Raw genomic sequence first — 24,541 nt, forward strand, 5'->3', positions numbered from 1 at the left:
CCCTTTAATCCAAGCAGCACCCCTGGGCTATAGAAACGTATCAGCCTCCCCATGTTGGCTAATTAGGGGATGTAAATGGAGCCAGGAGCCAGAGCCAAGTTGATTTGATTCCAAAGCCCTTGGTTTTTTCCTTCCCTGCTGCAGCCACTCAGAAAAATGAACAAATGAGGTCAGGGTGAGCTTGTGGACGTATACTAACGCGAGAGAGTAAAATATCCACCAGCTATGTGGTTGAAGGACAAAGAAAGTAACCCCATTAGGAAATAAGAAGAACATGCATTTCTTCATGGATCCTCTTCACAACTGCCTGTCCCATTTGGGGACCACTTTGCAATGTCCGAAAGCGGTTTCTAGGCACTGCCTCACCGGTTCCCCCAGCGAAGCTGTGGCACAAATAGAACAGGAAGAACGTGCACCCCCACTTGACAGAAAGAATCGGAAACGTGGAGAGGAGGGTGACTTGCCCAGGGCCCTTTTGCTCACTTGTTTTTTACCTACCTACCTTATTCCCTCAGACGATTGAAAAATATGGCATAAAATAGAAAATTGCTATTAATATAATGCTAATCAAGATAAGGGGAAATAAATTTGGAATACCTTCCCTTCAGTTCCTGGTATGCCCAAGCTCCTTTTCACCTGCAGGCCTTAGCAGAGGCTGTGACATCTGCCGGGAACACTGTTCCCCACCCACGCCCCTTTCTTCAACTGCATGCTGCCCACCCTTCAGGTCCTAGCTTTCATATCCCTGCCCCACTCCCTGAGTGTCTCCTTGGAGCTGCGGCTGTTAAATAATCACTTGGTTATCAGCTTCATAGGATATAAACTCTGTGACATCAGAGACTGTCTTAGTTTGGGTTCCTCCAAAGCAGACCCTGAGATGAAAATTCGTTTTGCAGACGATGCCAGGGAGCCCTGGTAAGGGACTGGGAATGTGGAGCAGAAAATAGAAGGCCGATGAAAGGTGTGTTTTCAAGGCAGTTACCTCTGTGGGCAGCTAGGGCTCAGCCTGCTGGGGAATCTGGGAGGTGCTATGGAACACGCGTCTCCATGTGTTTGACCTCCTTAGGGTCAGGGTTGCTGGGTATGAATACATCAGCTCCTTTTAGTCACTGGCTGAGGGCAACTCTCAGGGGAGGGCAGCTCTTCAGGTCAGCCGCGGGAGGGCATCTCCAGCAGGCAGAGAAATCCCTCAGGCAGTTGGAAGGCAGGCTGTGGTGTATTGTAGGGGTACGGCCCAAGGGGATATGGGCGGGGCACCACAGATTGGCAAGGATCTTACCTATTTAATTCATCTTTCAGTCCTCACAGACTTCGGTTGTCAGGAAATACCTGTTAAATAACTGGATGGAAAGAGGGAAAGTCAAGGCCAAAGAGAAAATTAGAATGAAAGTAGGCAATCCACAGAACCCTCTCAATGACTAAATATCCTAGTTCCTTACTCTGAGCTTCCTGGCAGCCAAACTGAAAAAGGAAACACCCATAGGTATCACGATCCTTATTGCTCATGAGGGGAAAACATACCAAGTCCTCAGAGGAAGAAAAGTGCCTTTTCCTAGCATTTATATCTGACGGGAATTTCCCTCCGAAGCTGTGTAGAGGTGATAGTCAGTGATAGAGGACAGACACAACACCCTCAACAGGTTCCCTCTGTGATGAAAGCTGAGAGCACGAGGCCAAGCATGACTCCACAAAAACAAATTTCTAAGGTAGCCAAGACAGAGCTTTCTGAGGACCTTAATGAATCAGTGTAGACAGTCCAGAGCAGCTGAAGGAATCAATGGATTGCATAATCTTCAAATAACCCTCCATCATTGTCACTTTGATTTGGATCCCGGGACCCAAGCCTCATGACCCTGAATCCAGAACATTCTGTTAACACTTTAGTCCAAGATGGCAGTATCTATACTGGTTAAGAGCATTAGGTTTAACATCAGACTGACCAATCAGCTATCTGCTGTGTAACTTAAAGCAAGTCACTTGAGCTCCCTGGGCTCTAGTTTCTTCATCTCTGAAATGGGAATGTGTATCCAGTATCTAGTGCTGCATACACATCACCTCAAAATTTAATGGCTTAAAAAACAGATAGGGTGCCTGGGTGGCTCAGTTGGTTAAGCGACTGCCTTCGGCTCAGCTCATGATCCTGGAGTCCCGGGATCGAGTCCCGCATCGGGCTCCCTGCTCAGCGGGGAGTCTGCTTCTCCCTCTGACCCTCCCCCGTCTCATGTACTCGCTCTCTCTCATTCTCTCTCTCTCAAATAAATAAATAAAAAAAAAACAGATAAATTGAACTTCATGAAAATCAAAACTTTTTGTGCTTCAAGAAAGTGAAAGACAACCCAAGAATGGGAGAAAATATTTGCAAATCTAATAAGGGGTTTGTATCATAATACATAAAGAACCCTTCCAACCCAACCCAACAAAAAGACACCCAGTTTAAAAATAGGCAAAGATTTGAGTAGACATTTCTCCAAGGAATACGTAGAAATGGCCAAAAAGCTCATGAAAAGGTGTTCAAACCATTAGTCAGTAGGGAAAAACACAAATTAAAATCACAATGAGATAGCCTTTCACCACCCACTAGAATGGCTAAAATAAAAAAGGCAGACCATCATAGGTGCTGACAAGCATGTGAAGAAGTTGAAACCCTCACACGTTGCTGGTGGGATTGTAACATGATACAGCTGCTTTGGAAAACAGTTTGGCAGCTGCTCAAAATGTTAAACAGTTACCACATAACTCAGGGATGCCTGGCCTAGCTATAGACACATGAGAATTGAAAACATATTTCGTATGTTCCTAAAAACTTGTTTCACAAACTCATAAAAACTTGTACATGAATGTTCATAGCAGCATTACTCAAAACAGCCCAGCATGGAAACACTTAACTGTCCATCAACTGATGATTAGATAAACAAACTGGTATATTCAAACAATGGAATACTAGTTAGCAGTAAAAAGGAGTGAAATACTGGGGCGCCTGGGTGGTTCAGTAGGTTAAGTGACTGCCTTTGGCTCAGGTCATGATCCTGGAGTCCCGGGATCTAGTCCTGCATCGGGCTCCCTACTCAGCAAGGAGTCTGCTTCTCCCTCTGACCCTCCCCCCCTCTGTGCTCTCTCTCTCTCATTCTCTTTCTCAAGTAAATAAAATCTTAAAAAAAAAAAAAAAAAGAAATACTGATGCTCGCTACAACATGATGAACCTTGAGAACATTCTGCTAGGTGGAAGAAGCCAGTCACAAAAGGCCACGTATTGTGTGATTCCATTAATATGTATAAAGTGTCCAGAGTAGTCTCTAGAAACAGCAAGTAGATTAGTGTTTGCTTGGGGCTAGGGTGGTTGCCAGAGGGTGGGGAGTAACTCTTAATGGGTAATGGGTTTCTTTTGGGGGTGATGAAAATATTCTGAAATTAGATACTGGTAATGGATGTACAAGCTTGTGAATATACTAGCGACCACTAAATTGTACAATTTTCTAAGGGTGGATTTTATGATATATGAATTATATCTCAATAAACTTATTTCAAAATATTAGTGGCTTAAAACAATAACCATTTATCCATGATTCTATAATTAGGACTGGACTCAGCTGGGCATTTCTTCTGCCACCCTCACCTGCCACCCTAGCGACCTGGGGTCCCTCCTGGGGTTGCTGTCATCTGGAGGCTAAGTGGGATTGAGTGATCCAAGATGGCCTCACTCACATATCTGGCGCGTATGCTGGTCCTCTGCTGGGGCACCTCAGCTTTTCGCCAAGTGGCCTCTCACCCTCTGTTAGAGTAAGATACCTTTCCTTAACATTGCATTTGATGGCAGTAAGGGGAAGCTGCAAGGCCCCTTGGAACCTCAACTTGGGAGTCCCAGAATATCACTTCCAGTACATTCTATCCGTCAGAAAAGGTCACAAGACCAGCCAGATTTGGGGGCTGGGGGGGTGGAGGTGGAGAAATAGGTTGCACCTCTTCATGAGAAAAGTGGCAAAGTCATGTTGCAAAGGAGCATGCATATGAGGGTGGACAGAATTGTGGTGACCATCTCTGCACACGCGAAAATACCTACTTCAAAGGGCAGTTGGGAGGGTCAAATGTGATAATGCATGATTTAGCACAGCACCTGATGTGTAGGAACCCTCATTAAGTGGTGACTACAGTGAATATTAATAAGACACTACAACATCACATGGCCCACCCTAATTTCCCCAATCCCCCGTGCTGAGAACAGATTGCAGACAGCGAAGCTGGAAAGGTCTAGACGTTGTATAGTGAGTGAATCCTTCCTTCATGTGGAAACGAGGGCCCAGGGGGGTGACAGACCTGCTCAAAGTCCCTTATTGCCCTTTGCTCACAGGGGATTCAGAGGTCTGAGCATGGCATCTGTCTTCTTCCAGCGCACGTGGCGCATGGCCTCTGACCCCTGGTCTCACACTCTTCCCCCCGGACTGGTATCCTGGGTCGGGCTCCAAGCAGGAAGGTCTCAGAGGGAAAAGAAGCACAGAAGGCAAAGTGTTGCCTGGGATGAAGGAGCAGGAGTCCCCGAAGTTAGGGGTAACTCAGATGTCACAAAATGACAGCCCACGGGTTGTATCCTGTCCCAGACATGCTGTTTGGCTGCAGTTGTTTTTTAAAAAGATTTTATATTTAAGTAATCTCTACACCCAACATGGGGCTTGGATCCACAACCCTGAGATCAAGAGTCACATGGTCTACTGAGTGAGCCAGCCAGGCGCCCCTGACCACAGGCTTTTTTTTTTTTTTTTTTTTTAAATATTGGAAGAGTGACCGATATTTAAAAATTGAGAGATTCCCGGGGCGCCTGGGTGGCTCAGACGTTAAGCGTCTGCCTTCAGCTCAGGTCATGATCCCGGGGGTCCTGGGATCGAGTCCCGCATCGGGCTCCCTGCTCCGCGGGAAGCCTGCTTCTCCCTCTCCCACTCCCCCTGCTTGTGTTCCCTCTCTCGCTGTCTCTTTCTCTGTCAAGTAAATAAATAAAATCTTAAAAAGAAATTGAGAGATTCCCCATAAACAGTTCAGGTTTATGGCTTTTTCTGAAAATCAGAACGATCTGGCGATGCTGAGTTGAATTTCCTCCTGGTGACACTGGCTACTCTGAGGGGGGCCACGTGGTCTCTCGCTCCCGGCAGCGCCCCCACCCCCACCCCGGGCCAGGTCACCGTCCCCTGGCTGTCTGACAGTCTCTGCAGACATCTGAGTGTGTGCTCGCTCGTACCCAACCAAGGAGCAATTGCAAGGAGGAGTTGGCCACTTTTAAGCAGTCTTTGTTGGCTGCATTTTAGAGAGTTTGTTTTGTTTGTTTGCTTGCTTTTTAGAGGCTTCCAGCAGCTTCTCTGAATCACTGCTCAAGCTCTCTCCCTAGTCGGGCCTACCTACACCCCTCGCCCCCCACCCTCCAGACCTCTGTGAAATGGGTGGGAGGTGGGCAGGAAGAACAGGTATATTATGAAGCAGATGGTAGGTTTGTAGTATCGCCTGCCTTCCTCTTCCCAGGCCCCACCTTCCTCCTTGTGCCCTCTCTCTCCTTAGGGACCTGATGTCCCCATGGTGACATCAGGGGACTAGGGTTCCCAAACACAGGTGATCAGGACCCCACCATCTGGACCATTTTTTACTGTTCCCTCAGGATCTCCCAAACCTTACCCACTCATATCAGTTAAGGGGCAAGTGGATGCTTGCTCTCACAAGCCTTACTCTCCTGAGGAGAATTCCTCCTATATTTTAATAAAACAAAATGGAAGCCACGGGGCGCCTGGGTGGCTCAGTTGGTTAAGCAACTGCCTTTGGCTCAGGTCATGATCCTGGAGTCCCGGGATCGAGTCCCTCATCGGGCTCCCTGCTCGGCGAGGAGCCTGCTTCTCCCTCTGACCCTCCCCCCTCTCATGTATTCGCTGTCTCTCATTCTCTCTCTCTCAAATAAATAAAATCTTAAAAAAAAAAAAAATGGAAGCCACCAACACCACTTGGGTCAACAGGGGACGGGAGGCCTTTGTTCCCAAAGGCTGCCTGGCGACTGAGAACATCTCACTGCTAGGCCGTGTTCTGTAGAGGTTGGGTCCAGCAGGGGATCTGTATGAGTTCCAGTCACTCATATGGCTTTCTTTGCCTGCCATCTTCCATGGTGGACCACACCGTCATGCCATACAACTCCAAGGGGCCCTGTCACGTGGCGTTCTGTGAGCATGGCACTCCCTGGAGTTGGGCAGTGCAGCAGCCCCTGGGGCGGGAATGAGGATTAAATGACAGAGCACGTGGGAAAATCCCACACATATCAGGGATCAGTATTTTTAGAACACCTGACCAGTCTTCTCCTATGATGAAAAGCAATACCAGAAACTAGCCAGCCCACGACACTAACCTGAGAAATAGCAAGAGTTTCCATTTATTGAAAGCTTGCTATGGACAAGGCACGTAAGGCATCTCTTTGTTTATATAATCTTTTTTTTTTAAGTTTTTTTGTTTTCATTTTTTTCAGAGAGAGACAGAGAGAGTGAGTGGGGAGAGGGGCAGCAGGAGAGAATTTCAAGCAGACTCTCTGCTGAGCATGATGCAGGGCTTGATTCCCAACCCATGAGATCATGACCTGAGCTGAAACCAAGAGTCAGACACTCAATCGACTGAGCCACCCAAGCACCCCTATATAATCTTTACATAGCCCTCCAAAGTAGCTTTACTTGTTATCCTCATTTTATAGACAAACACATACCTAGAAGGGTATCCTGGCACATGGGAGGCTTGCGAAAACTAACATGTATTGAACTCTTACTATGAGTATGGCACTGGGATAAGTACTTCATATATATTAACTCATTTGATCCTTCCAACACCCCCATTTTACAGATGAGAAAACTGAGGTTAATCATATTACATGCTCAAAAAAGACTTACTGCGATCAAAAGGAGTGCAAAAAATAAGGATTGATTATTATAGACATAACTGGGTCTGTGGATCTGGAAATTGTTGAAGGATGGTTATCAGAGAGCTTATGTCACTTGCCCAGGCCACATAAGGACAGATTCAAGGTTAGAACTCAATGCCAAAGCTTGATCGCTGTCCACGTGACGTACAGGCTCTTTCCAAGATGCCCTGAATGGACAGAGTTTTTCAGCGAGGTGAGTGGGGTTGCAGTTCGCCTGCCCTCAGGGCATCGCGTGTCACACCCTCCTCCACTCGTGTTACTACCTGGGCCGTGGGCATGGAGAAGGCGCACCCCATTTGCCCATCCCCACAAGACAGTGCTGCCCACAGGTGGATGGTGCCCATCCCTGGAATGATGACCACAGACACCCCCAGAAGGGCACGCATATAGCTGGTCCTGCTTCCTGCCACTGGTGTCTGGAAGCAACACAGCCTACACCATCCACAGGCCCCTCCGCCTGGTCACTCCATTCACCAGAAACAAAATAATCCATCCCTGGTTCCTGTGAAAAGCGTCAAATATGCCCTGAGACGCAAGGCCTTGCCAAAGTTCTGTTTCTAATATTTAGCGCTGCACTCCCTCCAGAGCCTTGCCGAGAGTGCCGGGCCTTCTGGCAAACCACAGGATTCACTCAGAGCCCATGCCTGTCCTCCCCTCAAACTCCAGATTATTTCCACGGTTCCCAGCAGTCCTGCGGTTGCCTGAAGAGGTGCCCCAGAGCTTGCTTGGAGACCATGTGAGCTCCCTTCTGTAGAGCAGGTGACGGTCGCACCTGAGCTGTTGCCAGGACTCCCATCTTCACAGCTCGGGGTGGGGAGGCATCTTCCTTGGCCTTGTAACAGCTCTCAGAGACCCACTTGGCCTTTCAAAGTCCTAGGAGCCTCATCAAGTTTATCCCAGTCACGCTCCTCGTCCCCGTTCATCTCTTCTTCCACCTTCTCTCACTGTGAAGCAAGAGCACAGATCTATCTACCCACAAAACCTAGAAAATGCTGGAGCAAGACAGCTGGAGGGCGAAGAATCTTAACAAAATTCTCTTCGGAATCCCTGCTCCCCTGGCTTTTCCTCTTGCTTTCCCCTCTCCTACCTGAAGAGGGCCGCGAAGAGTCAAGAACACAGAATTTCAAGGCTGGAAGAGCCTCGGGGATCATCTTGTTAGTAATGGTACATCTTCTAACCATGGCAGCCAGTTCTTACCCAGCGCTTCCTCTGTGCCATCCACTGTCCCTCGTGCTTTACGAAGGCCATTCATCTCCACAGCAGCGCTGTGAGGCGGGTGCTGTTATAACCATCTGGAGGAAACCAGGGCCCCAAGAAGCTAAGCAACTTGCCCAGGGTCATTTGCACCACGAGGAAGGGGCGGAGCCCCAGCACCCATGGCCTGAATCATCAGGCTAGATGCTCTAAGGGTCCCTGAAGCCAAAGAAAGGAAGTCAGTCGCCCTGGAGTCACCAGTTATGGAGCAGAGCAGAAAGCTCTCCTGTCTCCTGACGTTGAGGAATGTGTGAGGACCGTGGTCCCAAAGAGCGGGAGTTTCAGTAAGAATCCCTTTCACTGGTGGAGTCCCTACTGCGTGCCAGGCACTTGTTCCTTACAAAAGCCTTTGAAACGGGCGCCACGGACATTCCCATTGTGCAGATGAGGAAAACCCAACTTCCAAAAGTAGTTCAGGCAGCCTCTCAGGCTATACTGTAGGGTGGTTGTTAAGGATGGTTATGTTTTACAAAGAGAAGCATAAATACACTACACGTGCTAATTACATTTTTTCCAAGATAGCTATAAAAGAGCCTCTGTCTATGGCATGCCTGTAATTATTCTTCGATTCTCACAACAGGGGGTAAATATTATCCAGTGTTCAGATGAGAAAACTAAGGCTTGTAAATATTGAATATATTATCCAAGGGGTTAGGAAGCAGCAGAGTGAAGATTCAAATCTAAATATGATTCTGAAGTCTAAGCTCTTTAACCACCTTTCTTCAAGGACGCGCGCACACACACACACACACACACACACACACACACGCTGTTTCCGGTGCTCGAATTCTATGGACTGGGGGAGGGAAAAGACCCGTCCCTCCGGAAGGCATGGCTGTGTTCTGCCCTCAGGTGACAGACTTCAGTCCCTACAAAACTGCAGCCACGAGAATGCCATTTGCAGGCCTCCCTGTCCCCAAATGTCTCTCCTATCTGCGTTGGAAAACAGCCAGCCCCCAAGCCATTGCCCTAGGGATATTTTCAGTTTGATTTGTACCCCCTGAATTCACTGAGGCATGATTACTTCTCACAGCCACTGGAGGCCCCAATCTTGACCCCTGGATTTTCCTACTCTCCCGACTTCAAAGGAAAGAGAGAGGACATGATGGAAATGTTGAACCTGTTTGTGAGCAGGTCTAGAGAAATTCTGAGTGCAGAGTGGAAATTCTCCAAGTCAGGCGAGGTGGGGGAGCAAAGCTTCACAAGGGCTTCCGGGGAGAGGAGGGTGAGTGCGGGGAGGGGCCGCAGGGGTGAAATCCCTCAGCAGAGCAGGCAGTGAGCCCTGCAGCCTTGGTTATCTCCTGAAAACCTTACAGGAGGGGGTTTCACTTCGCACGGGTTATGTGAGCAGCCTGTAAAAGTGCACATAAAATTCATGATTTCATTTGTTGTAGGGATGCTTCTAAGGACAGTCACCCATTTAGGGACTTCTTTCTAAGATCTGTAGGAATTTCTCTTAAAAACTAGTGTGAGATGTGAAAACTGGTGAAGTTCCAGTAAAGTCTGTATTTGAGCTAATAGTATTGGAACTATGTCAAATTCCTGATTCTGCTCATGATGGATGGTTATATAATATATCATCACTGGGCAAAGCTGCATGAAGATAACACAGGAACTCTCTGGACTATTTTTGCAACTTCTTGCAAGTCTTTAACTATTTCAAAATAAAAGTTGTAAATTGTAAAAAAAGAAAAGTACTAGAAAGAGCATCACTTTCCCTAAAAATTCTAGTATATAACTTCTCTGATGGTGACAATTCTGATGCAGAATAAACCTCCATTTTCTTTGGCTACTGGGAAGCTCAAATTTCAAATTCATTCTGGAAACTCCAAGGCCCTTATGGCCTATATATCTATGTTCTTTCTCTAGATATTAACTTTCTATTCTTTCTTTTTTAAGATTTATTTATTCATTTGAGAGAGAGAGCGAGAGTGAGCACTTGCATGGGGAGGGGCAGAGGGAGAGGGAGAGAATCTCAGGCAGACTCCTGATTTGAGCACAGAGCCTGATGTGGGGCTCCATCTCACCACCCTGAGGTCATGACCTGAGCAGAAATCAAGAGTCGGACGCTCAGTTGACTGAGCCGCCCAGGCCCCCCTTGAGTTTCTATTACTTATATTTCCCTCCCCCTGACTTTTCATCCTTACTTTTATACTACCATTATTTTATTGTGCCTATTCCTTGTGAGTGACTTCAAATCCTTTATGGAAAGAAATAGGGCATTAATATATAAGTTAATAAAATAATTGGCCCCTAGTTTATGAGATAGTCATATGTTTGGGATTTTTTTTTTAATCTAGGATTTCTGTTTTACTGTTACCTTAAAGCACTTACCTTGTATCATTCCTCCACCCCCTGGCATAAGATTCTTGCCTGGAGTCACACGCAGGAGTCTTGCACATTGAGAGTCTCAGCCTTGGGTAGGACTGTACTAGGCAGAGAGATGCTCAGCTGAGGACCAGCGTGGCATTTCCCTCCAGCTGGGCCAGCCTTAGTCTGGTGGTCAGTCTGCAGGCAGTTCTACCCTCACAATTGCCTTTAGGTGTTGGAAGTTTGAGGTCCTTGAGCCAACCCCTACTCAAATGCCAATCCTCCTCCAGGGAGGGACATTTAGAGGCTACCTAGAAAAAAAAAGCGCCTTTTGTGAACAATTGTGAGCCACACACTGCTCCGAGCATCCTGTTGTTATTATAATTCTTTCCACTGTGGTCTCACTCACAACTCTCAGCAGATGAAATGCAAAGCAAATAGGGAGCATACTATTCATCTGCAAAGGAAGGAGGGAACCAGGCAGGCTCCTGACCGGGGTGGTACCTCCCACCCCTACCTCTCCAGCCACAAACCAGCGGAGGGGAAAGGGCAGGGTAGCCTGGAAGCTCTGCCACTTACCAGCACTGTGAGCTTTGGTAAGTCTTGTCCACTTTCTGAGCCTCAGTTTCCTTATCCACAAAATGGGGGTAAGTGCCCAAACCAAAGACTTATTTTAGCTTAAACAAGCAGTAATATGTGTAGAGGACTTAGCACATTATCTGGCATATTGTTGGCACTCACAAATGTTCAATCCTTGCCCTTCTTCAAGAACAATAATCATATTTAACCTTTATTTTGTGCTAGGTGCTGTGCTAGATTATACAGACACAAAAATAAAGAAAATAGTGTTTCTGCCCTTAAATGAATGACAATGCGTGTTGATAGGATACTCACTATGTACCTCCTCCTATTTAAGCCTTACAACCGCTCTATGAGGTTGGTAATGTCATTCACTCCCATTTTACAGGTTGGAACAGTTGTTTGCTGGGAATAGTGGCAATATCCCTCAACTGCTATGAGAGAGGCATGGATTAAACATTGCTCCTGGGATTTGAGGACTGGGAGACAGTAGACAGCACTACTACGAGGGTGTGAGGGGTTCTCTTTCCTTGGAGATTTCAAGCAAACCCGGGGTGGGGGGCGCGGGGAGGCTATCTGGTTATAGCAGCCCTGGCCGGGGCCTAGGGAGTGTGTCAGAGGATGTCCAATGCTCCTTTTGGTCTTCTCTTCCCATGGCTCCCTGGTTCTCTTCCCTGCAGGTGTCTACAGCAGAACCCCGGGGACAGCCTGCCCACAGCCAGCGTCATCCTCTGTTTCCACGACGAGGCCTGGTCCACCCTCCTGAGGACTGTGCACAGCATCCTTGACACAGTGCCCAGGGCCTTTCTGAAGGAGATCATCTTGGTGGATGACCTCAGCCAGCAAGGTGGCTATGGGCTCCTCCCGCTTCTCGGGTGGGCCTAGACCCTGGGCGGTTCCCATGCAAAGACTAGGGTTTAGAGCCTGTAGAGGAAAGGTTCCCAGAAGCATACCTCCAGATGAGGATTCAGGTGCAGGTAACTCATTAGTGAAGAGCCCCAGGGGCACCTGGTAAGGAAGTGGGGGGAGAAGACATAGAAGGCAAAGCAGCCAAACAAGGCAAGGGGGTCCCAGCGAGGATCTCAGGAGGGTCGCTCCAGCCTGATCCCAGCGGGATCTCTCCCAGTCTCAACCTCCACACAGTCCAATATGCTTCTTCCCAAGACACTCAAGAATCACAGCAGGGTGGCCATTCCTTATCGCTCACTGCCTCCTAGACACTGGGTAAACCACTTGACATGTATTAGTCACTAAATCATTCCTGTTTATCCTGATCCATTCATTTTCCAGACGGAGGAAGCTGAGGCCTAGAGAAGAGAATTGACCAGGACTGAGTCATGCCAAGGGCAGCAGAGTCAGGCCCAGAGCCCAGACTTGCAGAATCTGCTCAAATGTTTCTACTGACAGGAAACTCACTACTAGGGACCAGCCCCTTGCCTGGCTGAGTTGTTAAAAGAAGATGGAGACATAAGAAAGTTCTAGGTCAGTGGTTCTCAAGCTTGAATGTACATCAGAATTGTCTGGCAGGCTTATTAAAACACTGATTGCTAGGATCTCCCCCAGAGTTTCTGGATCTGGTACTGGGCCCCATGAATTTGCATTTCTAACAGGGTCTCAGGTGATACGGATGATGCTGGTCCGTGGACGACACTTTGAGAACCACTGCTCTTCTTTGGCTGGGGCCTCAGGCTTTATTTCTGGCTCAACCAAATGGCCTGTGGAGCCCCGCCCCCCGCCGCCGGGCCCTGTGGGGAGAACAGATTGCTCCAAGGGAAACTGAACACTTGCTGAGGTCTGAAAAACACCTTTCTAAGGGGAATGACAGAAGACAGGCTCGAGTAGCCGCCGGCCTCTGCTAGTTCTTCTGAAGGGCCTCATGTTGGGAATTTGCCCAGCCCGGGCATGGAAGTGAATCAGACTATCCAGAGGCCCCAGAAGCGTGTGAGGTTACTGAGGTACAGACAGCCTCGTATTATGCCGGACGGGCAAGCAGTTCCTGGACTGGGCTGTGTTGGCTGGTGGAAGTACCCACAGACTCTCTGAACTCTCGGCTGTGCTGGGGTCCTCCCAAGAGCACATCTGTGGTTCCTCCCCCGTCAGACTATGAACTGTGTTATGTCAGTGTCCCTTGGTAGCCTTCCCTTCTCCTTGTGTGTGTAGAAGCCGAGGAGCTGGGCCCCAGGGCAGTGGGGTCCTCCAATGTCCTCAGCATCTTCTTTTTTTTAATACTCTCACCCTTAAAAAAAAAAAGATTTTATTTATTTACTTGAGAGGGACAGACAGAAAAAGCAAGAACAGGGACGATGGGGAGAGGGAGAGGGAGAAGCAGACTCCCTACTTAGCAGGGATCCTGAAATGGGGCTGACCCTGAGAGCATGACCTGAGCAGAGGCTTAACCGACTGAGCCACCCTGGCGCCCCGTCCTCAGCATCTTCTGCTTTCCACTTAGCCCTACTTGGAGTGTGGCTTTTGGCCTCCTAATCCAATGAGGCTACTCTACCTCTGCACATCACATCACATTCCAAGCAGAAAAGGGTGAAATGCCGAGGTCAGCCAAGTTTGTCCTTTAGAAAAAAATCCGTAAAACAACAGTTTTTTCCAGAATCTTCTCACCTAGTGTATTTCCACCAGAGTTAGATTAAAAGGCTATTGCTAACAGCAAGGGAGTCTTGGTAGGTTAGTGCTTTTAGCTGCCCTGAACAAAATCAAGTTTCTGCTAGTAAGGTAGAAGAGGAGAATGAATGTTGGACAAGACAACTAGCAGTTCTCGGTACAGTGGAGTCACCGAGGGGCTGGTTCTCACACATCCAAGTTCAGAAATTTTAATTTGCTAACAGAGGTCCTTCTCTCGACAATGGACTTGGGACTAACAAACTTATCAGAAAAATAATTATAAAGTAATCGACATAATGTTTTACCACCAAGAAATTCAATAGCCAATGACTGGGAATCCTTATGTCCACTGCTCAGGACAGTTTCCTCTGCAGAAAAGTCTCCCTGAGGAGCCACATGCTGCTCAGAAGGCAGCTCTCCAGGGAGTCTGCTGGGGCCTTCAGGTAAGGCTGCCTGAGCCTTCCCGAACTCCCTAGAGACTCAGCTACCAAAATAGCAAGACTATGTGTATTCCCATCAAGACTGCCTCTGGGCTGGAGAACCAGGGAAATTCTTGCTCTTCAGCACAGTTCTGTTCAACACACATGTACTGAGTGCCTACCATGGGCCAGCCCTGTGCTAGGGATCAGAGCAGTGGAAATGCATGAGGTATAATCCCTGCCCTTGAGATCTTAGTTCAGTGGACTAGGGGCACCCCATTTCCAAGACTTCATGAAGGACACTACTTCTCCATGAATGCATTATTCCTTCTTCCTTTTGTCTCCACTAGCTTGTTCATCTTGATGTATGCATGTGTGTGTGTGTGTGCGCGCATGTGTGTATTTAAGATAAGAAAGCTCTTAAACACAAAACCTAATAAGCTTTTCCCTTTACCCCCTCTAGAGTCATTGTTCCTCAAAGAACGTCTAGGCTCTTGGTCTTGGATTTTCAAGTCCCACTTTCTCTCCAACCCACTGCATTGCTATCCACCCCTACCGTTACAATGAAACCCTTTGGCCCACACCACCAATGATCTACCAGTGGCCACATTTAATGGACCTCTGTCTTTGACCTCCTTGACCACTGCCTTAGGTCAGATTTCTTTAGTGGAGCCTGAGATGGGATTCATGTGTTTGTGATTTTTAGGGGGTGTACTCTCAGGGGAAGCCTATAGGAGAGTAGGGGAAGCAGGAGAGGCAGAGGAAGGAACTGAGCCAAGATGAGGTTTCGGATGAAGTCCAGCCACAGCCTGATCCCATGGACAGTTCTGCAGTGCCAACTGCATCTCAGAATCTGTCCTGCCTTGAGGCGAGGGAGTGGGCTTTGATAGCCCTGCACGGGTTGGTCATTGACCCTGGGCACCTGGGGCCAGGGGCAGCATTCTGCAGGACTCTCTGGCATTCACAGGAGAAGCAGTTCTATACCCAAGGGCATGTCCCCAGAGAAGGGTGCAGACTAGTTAGCAACAAACCTACAGCTGCTGGGCACGTACAAACCAAACCAAACCTAAGAAGGGACCCTAGGTCATCTGAGTCGGGCACCAACAGAATCTGCATAACCCACTGCTGCATTTAGAGAAGATTAGCCATTCCTCTCCTCTCCGGGTTTATGACACCATCTCTCCTGGCTTTTACTGGAGGGAATACCGACCCACCCCAAACTAATGAAGCAACTTACATCTTAGCAACAGCCATAGTGTGATGTATCTGAGTCTCAGGACCCTGGTGCTCACCACAGCTCCCAAGAGAGAATCGCTAACAATGATCCTAGTGATGGTCATCACACTCTCGTTGGCTGTGGCATCTGTGACCCCACTGACCACAACTCTGTTGATTCCAGGACAACTCAAGTCTTCCCTCAGCGAATACGTGGCCAGGCTGGAGGGGGTGAAGTTGCTCAGGAGCAACAAGAGGCTGGGTGCCATCAGGGCCCGAATGCTGGGGGCCACCAGGGCCACTGGGGACGTGCTGGTCTTCATGGATTCCCACTGTGAGTGCCACCCGGGCTGGCTGGAGCCCCTCCTCAGCAGAATAGCTGGTGACAGGTAACTTCACCCTTGGGGTCTGGGGAGCAGAGGTGGGGCTGGGAGAAAGAGTCTACAGCCTCCACCACTCACAGAACATCTATCCACCATTGAACAAGTCCCCGAGGCTCCCCATGAGAGAGTAACATTCTTCTTTGTTTTTTTTTTCCAGATGTTTGAGTTTGAGCCTTTTCAAAAGTATAGGGAGGTACATTGGAAGGGAAGTTAGAGGTCCTCCAGTCCATCTGCTTTGTTTTCTAAATACAAAAACAGGGGCCTAGAGAACAGCTTCTCTTAAGTTGCAAATACTCCTGGATAGGGTAACATCTTACCATGGTGTCACTCCCTTTGTTGAAAAGTCAGGAATTTTAATCAGGATTATAATATAACCTGAGAAAAAGTCTTTATATTTTGTTCGTAGGTACTTACCCTAAACAGAATGTGTTAGACTCTGTGATTGCTAAACTTCAATCAAGAACCAGCATTGGTTTTTGGGATGAGGGGTCTCTAATGTCCTAACTAAGGCCTCAGGAATGTGAAGTCAGAGAGAATTGCATTACACACCCCTTAGCCCAACATTTAAAATTTTTTCTTTGACCATTTCTCTGTTCTTTTTCCCCATCTTGCTGTCATTCGCTCCCCACTTCCTTTCTCTCCTCATACTGTTCCTAAATATGCCCTGTCAACCATTTTCCTCAATCTGAATATCCCACTAAGAAAAAGCAAAACCTGGTGGCTAGCCCACCTTGGACCACCTCAGGCATACCCCTTGGGGTTTGCGGAGGCCTAGTACACAGTAGGAGTTCAACAAATGATTGTTTCTGATGATGGCCAGCCAGATAGCGCAGATGCCCGAACCAAGCCTTATGACTTCTATCCTTGCACTCCTCCCCATGGTATACATTCAATGTCTCCTTTGAAGTCGGGGATGACAACATCTAAGAAAAGACCTTTCTGGATAAGGAGGCAGAGGAATTAGCATATTCCACTAGATGAAGGAGGTTTCAAGCAACATGATGTCATTCGTTAATAGTCCAGCAATTCCTTTTTAATAAAGAACAATCAGTGTTCAAGTGAAATCGGGAAGGATTAGTTTTGCCCAGTACCGTAATACAGATTACTGCCCACTCCTGGCTATTACCTCAGAAGAAAAGGAGATGTGTATAAATCCAGGACCAGGACGAGGACAAGTAAACATGCAAACCTAACAAACTCTGCCATCTTGGATCTTGCCCTCAACATCATAATGACCGTGTATCATTGCAGTGGGAACTAAAGTTGGTCCAGCCTATTCTCCATCTAATTCCCATCCCCATGTCACAGACAGATAGCTTTCAGAGGGACCTGTAAGATCATCTAGTCCTATCTCACGATTTCACTGCTGAAAGAAACTGAGTTCCAGGGAGGCCAAGGAGACCCCTCAGGGTCACACAGCCACTCAAAGAGCTAGACTGTTTTCCATGCTTCTTATATGCAGACATTTAGGAACCAGAAATTAATATCATTAAGCCTTACGTATGTATAACCCGAATAGACTGTTCTCATATAATTCTTTACTGATGCCCCCCCATGAGATGTCTCAGGCAAGTACTTCTGCTTCCATTTTACAGAGAGGGATAGTGGGGCTCCTTGGGGTGAAATGATCTGCGAGGGTGCATGGAGACTTTGCCGCTGAGTCAGGTGTTCTAACTCTGGGCATACTGCTCTTTTTGCTGTCTATGAATTATTTTAAGAATTGGAGATGCTGATCAGGGAATGAGATTTATTCATCCCCCCTCCCCACCCTGGTTGTGAGACATGTGTTAAAACATTGATTAGAACGAGCCCCTCATGTCTGCTGCTCACATTGGTGCCATTTTCACAGATCTGGAGATTTCTCACTCTAGGCTGAGAGAGGAAGACTTGGCAATACCTCAGTGTCCTCAGCTATAAATAAAATGGGGCTCCCTGAGAGACTTTCCACAGTTAAGAAGGTGGGTCCGTGAAATTTTCATTTCCTGGGCTCTTTCTTTTCTCTCGTTATCCAACTTTTCCCCTCCCCTTCTTCTTCCCTTTCAGTCTCCCTCCCTCTCTCCCCTCCCTCCCTCTCTCCCTTTCCTGCCCCCCTGCACACACACACACACACACACACACATGGGCACACACACGGCCTCTGGTCTTAGACCCCATTCTGGCTTGGCTTCCTCTTCATGTCCCCTCTCTTCTATGGTTTAGCCATCTTTTTGTCATCCCACACCTCATTCACAGCTTCCTGTGTACTCTGTTTTCTTTGGGACCGATGTTCAGCTTGCAGGCCTTCACAGGTGAGGGTCTGAAAGAAAAGCTAGCTCTCATGGGTCTGAGTTCTCATCTCTCTCCACTGCACACAGAGATGCTCTGAAAGCTGTGGCCTGGGAGAGTGGCCCTTTTAAGGTCTGCTTTGCTCCTATAGCAATTTTGCTCGAGCGTTTCCTCTGGCCTCCCATGGCAGCTCACCTTGTGTGAAGCAAAGCTGTAGAAGCCATTGGGCACAGTTTCTAATAGCTACTGCTCTTCAAGAGAGGAAAGGAGTCCCAGCTGCCTCTGAGGCTCATGGCAGGAGACATTCTGTCACCAGGTGAGGATCCATTGTGCAGGAGGCAGGAAAAGGTCTTTAAGGCCTTTCATTAAAAAGGTGGAGTGGGATGATGAGTAACAGTGTAATAAGCCATAAATCAACTATTTCAAAGAGTCATAACTTCCTCAACACCCCGATCAGAGGGTTCAAGGCCTGGTTCCTAGCCCTGGTCCCCCACCCTGCCCACAGAACAGGTCTATAGAGAGCCATATGGCAACTTTGTATGAATTGGTAAAAGGAGTCCCTTCTTCATTATCCTTTACTCTCATTTCTCAGAACATGTGTCATAACACGTTCATTTTTTAGAACAAGTTACTTTAATGCTAACTGCCAGAAATTTTAGAATGAAGTATGCAAATTTATAATGCCTATGATATTTGAAGCATTCTCTAAGTTTGGGCAGTGCACAACCCACATAACTGTACATAGCAGCCCCAGACAGAGCTGCTCAAAGAGCAGTTTTTAGAGCAGTGTTAGAGGTGCTGGTTGGTAGTTGGTTTCCGTGTAAAGTAACGCAGATGAAGATCAAGGGTAGCTGTTACTCCAGCTGCCAGCTGACAACGGCCTTGTGCTAACTGTCAGCTCTAATACCCAAGCCAAGGAGTGAGAGTTATGGCCCTAGAGAAATTAAGGTTTCCAATGGGAAAGGGGCAGTCTTCAGTGAAGTGCTGAAAGACAACACCCACTGAGGGGCGATGCTGGCTCCAGAGGCTGTCCAAGCTGTTTTCCCCTTGAATTTGGTCTGGTCCTCTATCTTAGAGACACCTAGTTCATAAGGTCATGTAGTGCTCAGCTAGGGCTGAGCCTGCTCCATGGGGAGAAGCAAGGTGGGACAGGGAACAGACCACCTCCCATCACCCTGCCCTGCAAGGGGTTAAATGATGAAAAGCAGTCTGAGGAATCCTATGTGAAAGTGTGAGTGTGCGTGTGTGTGTGTGAGTGTGTGTGTGTGTGTGAGAATATGTGTGTGTGTGTGTGAGAGAGAGTGTATGAAAAAGAGAGAGAGAGAGAGTGTGTGTGTGTGTGTGTGTGTGTGTGTGGTGAGGAGCAGCAGGGGGACCAAGATGACCCCAGCCCACAAAGGGAGCAGGCTTCTTTTGGTCTCAAGCCCCAGGGAAACTCTCCAGTCTTCTTCCTACCACACACCCCTCAGCATGACAGAGTGGTGAAACGGCCAACACAAGTCTTAGGGTCACACTTGAGAAGCAAGAGCTCTGGGATTAGAGAATTCAGAGACTTTTGCTTCTCAGTATAAGATACTGTCCACAACACCAAGAATTTGAGTGAACTTCCAAAATGACTTTAGATATCACAGACCCGGAGGAACATGGAGGTGCAGGAATAATAAAGAGGGATGAGGTAAGCCAGGGCTTGTAAGTAACCTAAGTTTGGTTGGTAAGGTTGAACCACAGTTAGATTTTGACTACTTGGACAGTAGTTTATTAGTTGACCTCACGTTCAGTGGTCAACCAGTCTTTGTTGACAGCTCTACTACCTCTGTTTGTCTTTTGAAACCCAACTGCCTGACCCCCTGGAGCTTAGAAAGGCTTAAGAGAGAATCAACCTTGTACTTGCCTGAGAGTTAAAACTCAATTTGCAAGAGAGAATGATGGTGTAAGCAGACACTTCTAGCTCCTTCCAAGTCAAACAGGGCAGCGTTGCTATTTTGCTTTAAGTGTATTCCAAGAACACCAGACACATCTGTAGGTACAAAACCCAAAGTTAAATATAAGACTGTTTGGGTTTTTTAAATCACCATTTTTGAGTCACTAGACTGCAGTTACTCCCTAATTCAGCCGTGGCTAAGCAGCTGCTATCCTCTTCATCTCTATCCAAAAGGCACTCAGAGTGTCTTGTGATTCATCACTTAGGTGTCTGGTTAAAATAGAAGGAAAAGGAGATCTCAGAAAGGAAAAGAAGCATTGGATATTTGGGGTGATACAGTTATTAACCGTGAGATTTGCATAGGACTCTGAGCTTCCAGCAAGACAGAGCAAATAGAGAGACTTGATAAATTCTAGAGTTCCCATTTTCTGGTCCAAAGTAATGCACAGCCTTGTCAGGCAGGACAAGCTCAAAGATCTAGGAGAAGCTAGTTGTATGGATGCTCAGATGCAATTTCCTTTCTTGTCCTGTTATGATTACTAAGATGGCATGAATTTGATGGGATTCTTCAGGATTCAGCCACACGGCTCCCCTGGCTCTTGACTCTGAAATTCCACAAAATGCTTTGCCCGTAGCCAAATCCATCCCATCTGCTCAGTTCACTCCACAGGAAGTGGAGACTTGGGAGGGGGGCTGGGTGTCCTCCTTTCTTCCTTGATCTTGCCTCTCAGTTTTCTTAGGTCAATTCAGGATGCCAGAAGCAGTGGGGACCCAGAGGGATTAAGTTTACTTTACCTTCCAGAGGGAACAATGTGAAAAGGGCAAGAAAATAATATTGGGATTCTTGCTCTAAATATAAACCCCATGACTCCTCATGCCAATGTCAGCCACTTAAGGACAGATAATTGAGTCCTAGGACCAGCCTGGTGCTTTCCCTGTAGCCTGGGCCACCCTAGCCTGGCCATCTCTGAGGTGGGAAGAATAGAGATGGAAATCGATAGAAGTGTAAACACAGTGTGGCTGGCATCTCTCTGCCAGGAATCTCTCTTCTCTTAGATTGAGACCTTCCAGGACCCCTGAGTTCAGGCCTGATCCATTTCATGGCATAGATTTTAACTTATTTTATTTTAGAGAGAGAGAGCATGCGCGTGAGAGTGAGCAGGGGGAAAGAGGAGGGGCACAGGGAAAGGGAGAGAGAATTTTAAGCAGGCTCCAGGGTCAGCATGGAGTCCAATGCAGGGCTTGATCTCACGACCGACCCTGAGATCATGACCTGAGCCAAAGTCAAGAGTTGGAGGCTTAACCAACTAAGCCACTCAGGCACACCATGGCATAGATTTTAGAAGTAATAGTCATGAGAGGCCAGAAAAAAATGTGACTGAGATATCGGCTACGTGGAGATCAGCTCCTGGTACTCCTGAATGATGACCTGTTTAGTTAAAAGGTGAGGTTTCTGACCTGTACCATTTTCCCCCATCACCCTCTCTGAGGTCATATCCCAGGCTGTGCAAACAAAACAAAACAAACAAGAACAACAGCAAAAAAGGGGTAAAATCCAGTTACCAACAGCATCAGTAAATGAGCAAGCAGATAAGCCTCGACTTAGGACTTTGGTTTGCTCATAGATGCCATGTGTTCGCGTACATGTGCATTTACACCAGGGACACTGCTGGAGTTTGGCAGTCCTGATTCTTCAAGCCGATCAAGTTGTCTGATATAGGGAAGAACAAGAACCAGACCCTAGAGCAGGGGCCCATGAACCCTCTGAAATTGTGCATAATATTTTGGATATGTGCATATGATAATTTTTCTGAAGAGGATTCCATAGATTTCCCCTGATTCTCAAAGAGATCAAAGGCCCCAAAAGAAGTCAAGAGCCACTGTTCTAGAACATTACAGCTGAGAAAGGTGTTTGTGGGAAGTGGTTCAAACTCCCATTTTACAACTGAGGAAACTGAGGCCCGGAGACGTGCAACTGAGCTGAGACTAGAACCCCACTCTTCTGTCTTTCGGTGCTGTCAACAGAGGTTTTTCAAAAAAGAAAGAGGCAGGCATGCTCTTTACTTAAGTGGGCCCCCAATTCCTTATGGAAAAACATATTTTCTAGAACAGTGCTATCTCATAGAAATATAACAAGCCATGCATTTAACATTTAAATTTAAACATTTCTGATAGTCATATTATAAAACAAAAAGAAACAGGCAATTAATTTTTTTTAAAGATTTTATTTATTTATTTGACAGAGAGAGACACAGCGAGAGAGGGAACACAAGCAGGGGGAGTGGGGGAGGGAGAAGCAGGCTTCCCGCGGAGCAGGGAGCCCGACGCGGGGCTGGATCCCAGGACCCTGGGATCATGACCTGAGCCGAAGGCAGACGCTTAACCACTAAGCCACCGAGGTGCCCCCACAAACATTTTAGATATAGGATGCACTCACTCTGGTTACCCATCAAGGGCACTGTTTGGAAGGCTGAAGAGAGGCAAGCCATTGCGGTACTTTCCCCATCTCAATTTAGACAGACCATATTTTAGGTGCCTGCGAGCCACATGTGGCTCCTGGCTGCCATATTAGGCAGCGCAAGTGTAGATTATGCTTCTATCCCCCAGCAAGTGAATGGTTTTTATCCCTTATTTGATTCCACAATTTTTTCCAGGAGCCGAGTGGTGTCTCCAGTCATAGATGTGATTGACTGGAAGAATTTCCAGTATTACCCCTCCAAGTACCTGCAGCGTGGGGTGTTGGACTGGAAGCTGGATTTCCACTGGGAGCCTTTGCCGGAGCGAGAAAGGAAGATCCTCCAGTCCCCCATCAGCCCCATTAGGTGAGGCTCCTCACACAGCCTGCTCCTTCTTTGCTTCCTCAGGAAGGACTCGGCAGCCAAACTGCTTGGGATCAAATCCTGGCCCCACCTGTTTTCTAGCAAGTTACTTAATCTGTGCCTCAGTTTCCTCATCAGTGAATTGAGGGTAACAGTGAAAGAGTCACTACATGAAAAGCAGAGAGAGTGCCAGGCACTCAAACGTCAGTGTTACTATTGTTATAGTCTTAAGTGAATGGAGTCCAGCTTAAGCTCTTTCAAGTAGCTTCTTCAGTGAACACCCCTGTGGGTGGGGCAGTGAGAGAACCCAAGCCGGGATCTTGACCTAATTCTACCTCTCCAGGTAACACTGGAATTTCCCTGACCTCAGGTGCTTTCTTGCTAAAAAGGAAGGATTCCTTCAGGTGAATGCTAAGACACCCTAACTCTCAAAATATATCAAATTCTATGAGTTGCTTGCTTGCTTTGGTGTTGGGGCGTGTTTGGGTTTTGGAAGCTTATTCTATTTAAGAAGATGTTCTAGATATCTTCTTTCGCATAACAAACCACCCAAACTTAGTGGTGTAGAACAAACAACAACAGTTTTATTAAGCTCACAGATTCCGTGGGTCAGGAATTATGAAAGAGAGCACCAGGGTTGGTGGTCTCTGCTCCATGGTATTCAGGATGGCAGGAGATAGAGCTCAAGATGGCAGCAGGGGTGGGGGGGCGCTGCCCTGAGGCCCATCGAATGTCTGAAGGTTGATGCCTGTCATCAGCTGGGACCTCCACGGGAACTTCAGCCACTCCCTCCATCAGGTCACTGCACCTGGGGCTTGCTACACCATGACACTGGGTTCTGACACTAAGTATCCTAAGATGGCCAGGTGAAACAAGCTCTATCCCCCTCCCCCTTTAAAAAAGATAGTTTGTTGAGGTGAATTTCACATACCACAAATGAGCCATTTAAAAATGAACAGTCTCATAGCAAGTAGCGCAAGTTGTGCAAGCACCACCTCGATCTAGTGCCAGAACATTTCTATCACTCCAAAGTAGAATCCCATACCCATTAAGTATTGTTTCCCACCCTCTCCTCCCCCCAGCCCCTGGCAACCACTGTCTATCTCTATGGATTGATCGATTCTGGATGTTTCATATAGATGGAATCATATGATGTGTGACCTTTCATGCCTGGCTTCTTTCACTCAGTCTAATGTTTTAGATGACGTATCCCCTTCTCTCGCCAAGCCTCAGGATTCACCCAGGGTCACTTGCAAAAAGATCCCAGGCCCACCTAGGTTCATGGGAAGGAGGCACAGACCCCACCCTTCAGGGGAAGCAATGTCAACGTCACATCGTAAGGAGAGCCTGTGGGACAAGGGATCGTGTGGTGTTGCCCTCTGGGCAGTTGGCCTCCATTCGCCATGGTCCATCTCCATCATACACTGCCCAATGCTCACCAATTATACAGCTGGTGTCTGAGCACCTAGTAGAGGGACACGGTAGGAAGGCATTAGGCACAAACAGGCCTTCCCAGGGGTCTGCCCAAGGGAGTGTGACTCTAACGGAAGTCTGAGAAGCCGCAAGCTCAGAAGTGCAAAGAAAAAATTGTCTTTATTTTCTAACAACTGGACTTAGGTCGTTTCTATCTTAACCCCTCTTTCCACCTAACAGCAGAAAACGTCCGTGCAAATTAGTCAAATCCCATGACAGCTTAGTGATTGCATATTTAAATCTATCATCCAGGCATGTGCCCTCACCCTGTCTCCCTGAAGTTGATTTTGAGCTCCAGGCTTCTTTGAGGGGGGTGGTCAGCATCGGTGGGGAGGGAGTGCCCCACGTTGGGCTCAAGCTGT

The 24,541-nt window shown here is 47.5% G+C and overlaps 1 protein-coding gene across 4 annotated transcripts in view; it reads left to right on the forward strand.

Annotated features, from left to right (window-relative positions):
• GALNT15 (polypeptide N-acetylgalactosaminyltransferase 15) overlaps window positions 1-24,541 on the forward strand; it is a 48,675-nt gene that overhangs the window by 9,323 nt on the left and 14,811 nt on the right. For 2 of the 4 annotated variants that reach the window (XM_045903846.3, XM_064588276.1), the window contains exons 2-4: window positions 11,752-11,918; window positions 15,503-15,707; window positions 22,542-22,709. In XM_045903846.3, the coding sequence (XP_045759802.1) occupies window positions 11,752-11,918; window positions 15,503-15,707; window positions 22,542-22,709 (540 nt within the window). Of the gene's footprint in view, window positions 1-11,751; window positions 11,919-12,361; window positions 12,554-15,502; window positions 15,708-22,541; window positions 22,710-24,541 lie in introns of all 4 variants that reach the window. The other 2 variants (XM_045903847.3, XM_064588279.1) reach the window with 2 other exon arrangements.

This window comes from Mirounga angustirostris, unplaced genomic scaffold, assembly GCF_029215605.1.
Source record: "Mirounga angustirostris isolate CCGP_5_RB_7025 unplaced genomic scaffold, mMirAng1.0.hap1 SCAF_1, whole genome shotgun sequence".
NCBI classification, from domain to species: Eukaryota; Metazoa; Chordata; class Mammalia; order Carnivora; family Phocidae; genus Mirounga; species Mirounga angustirostris.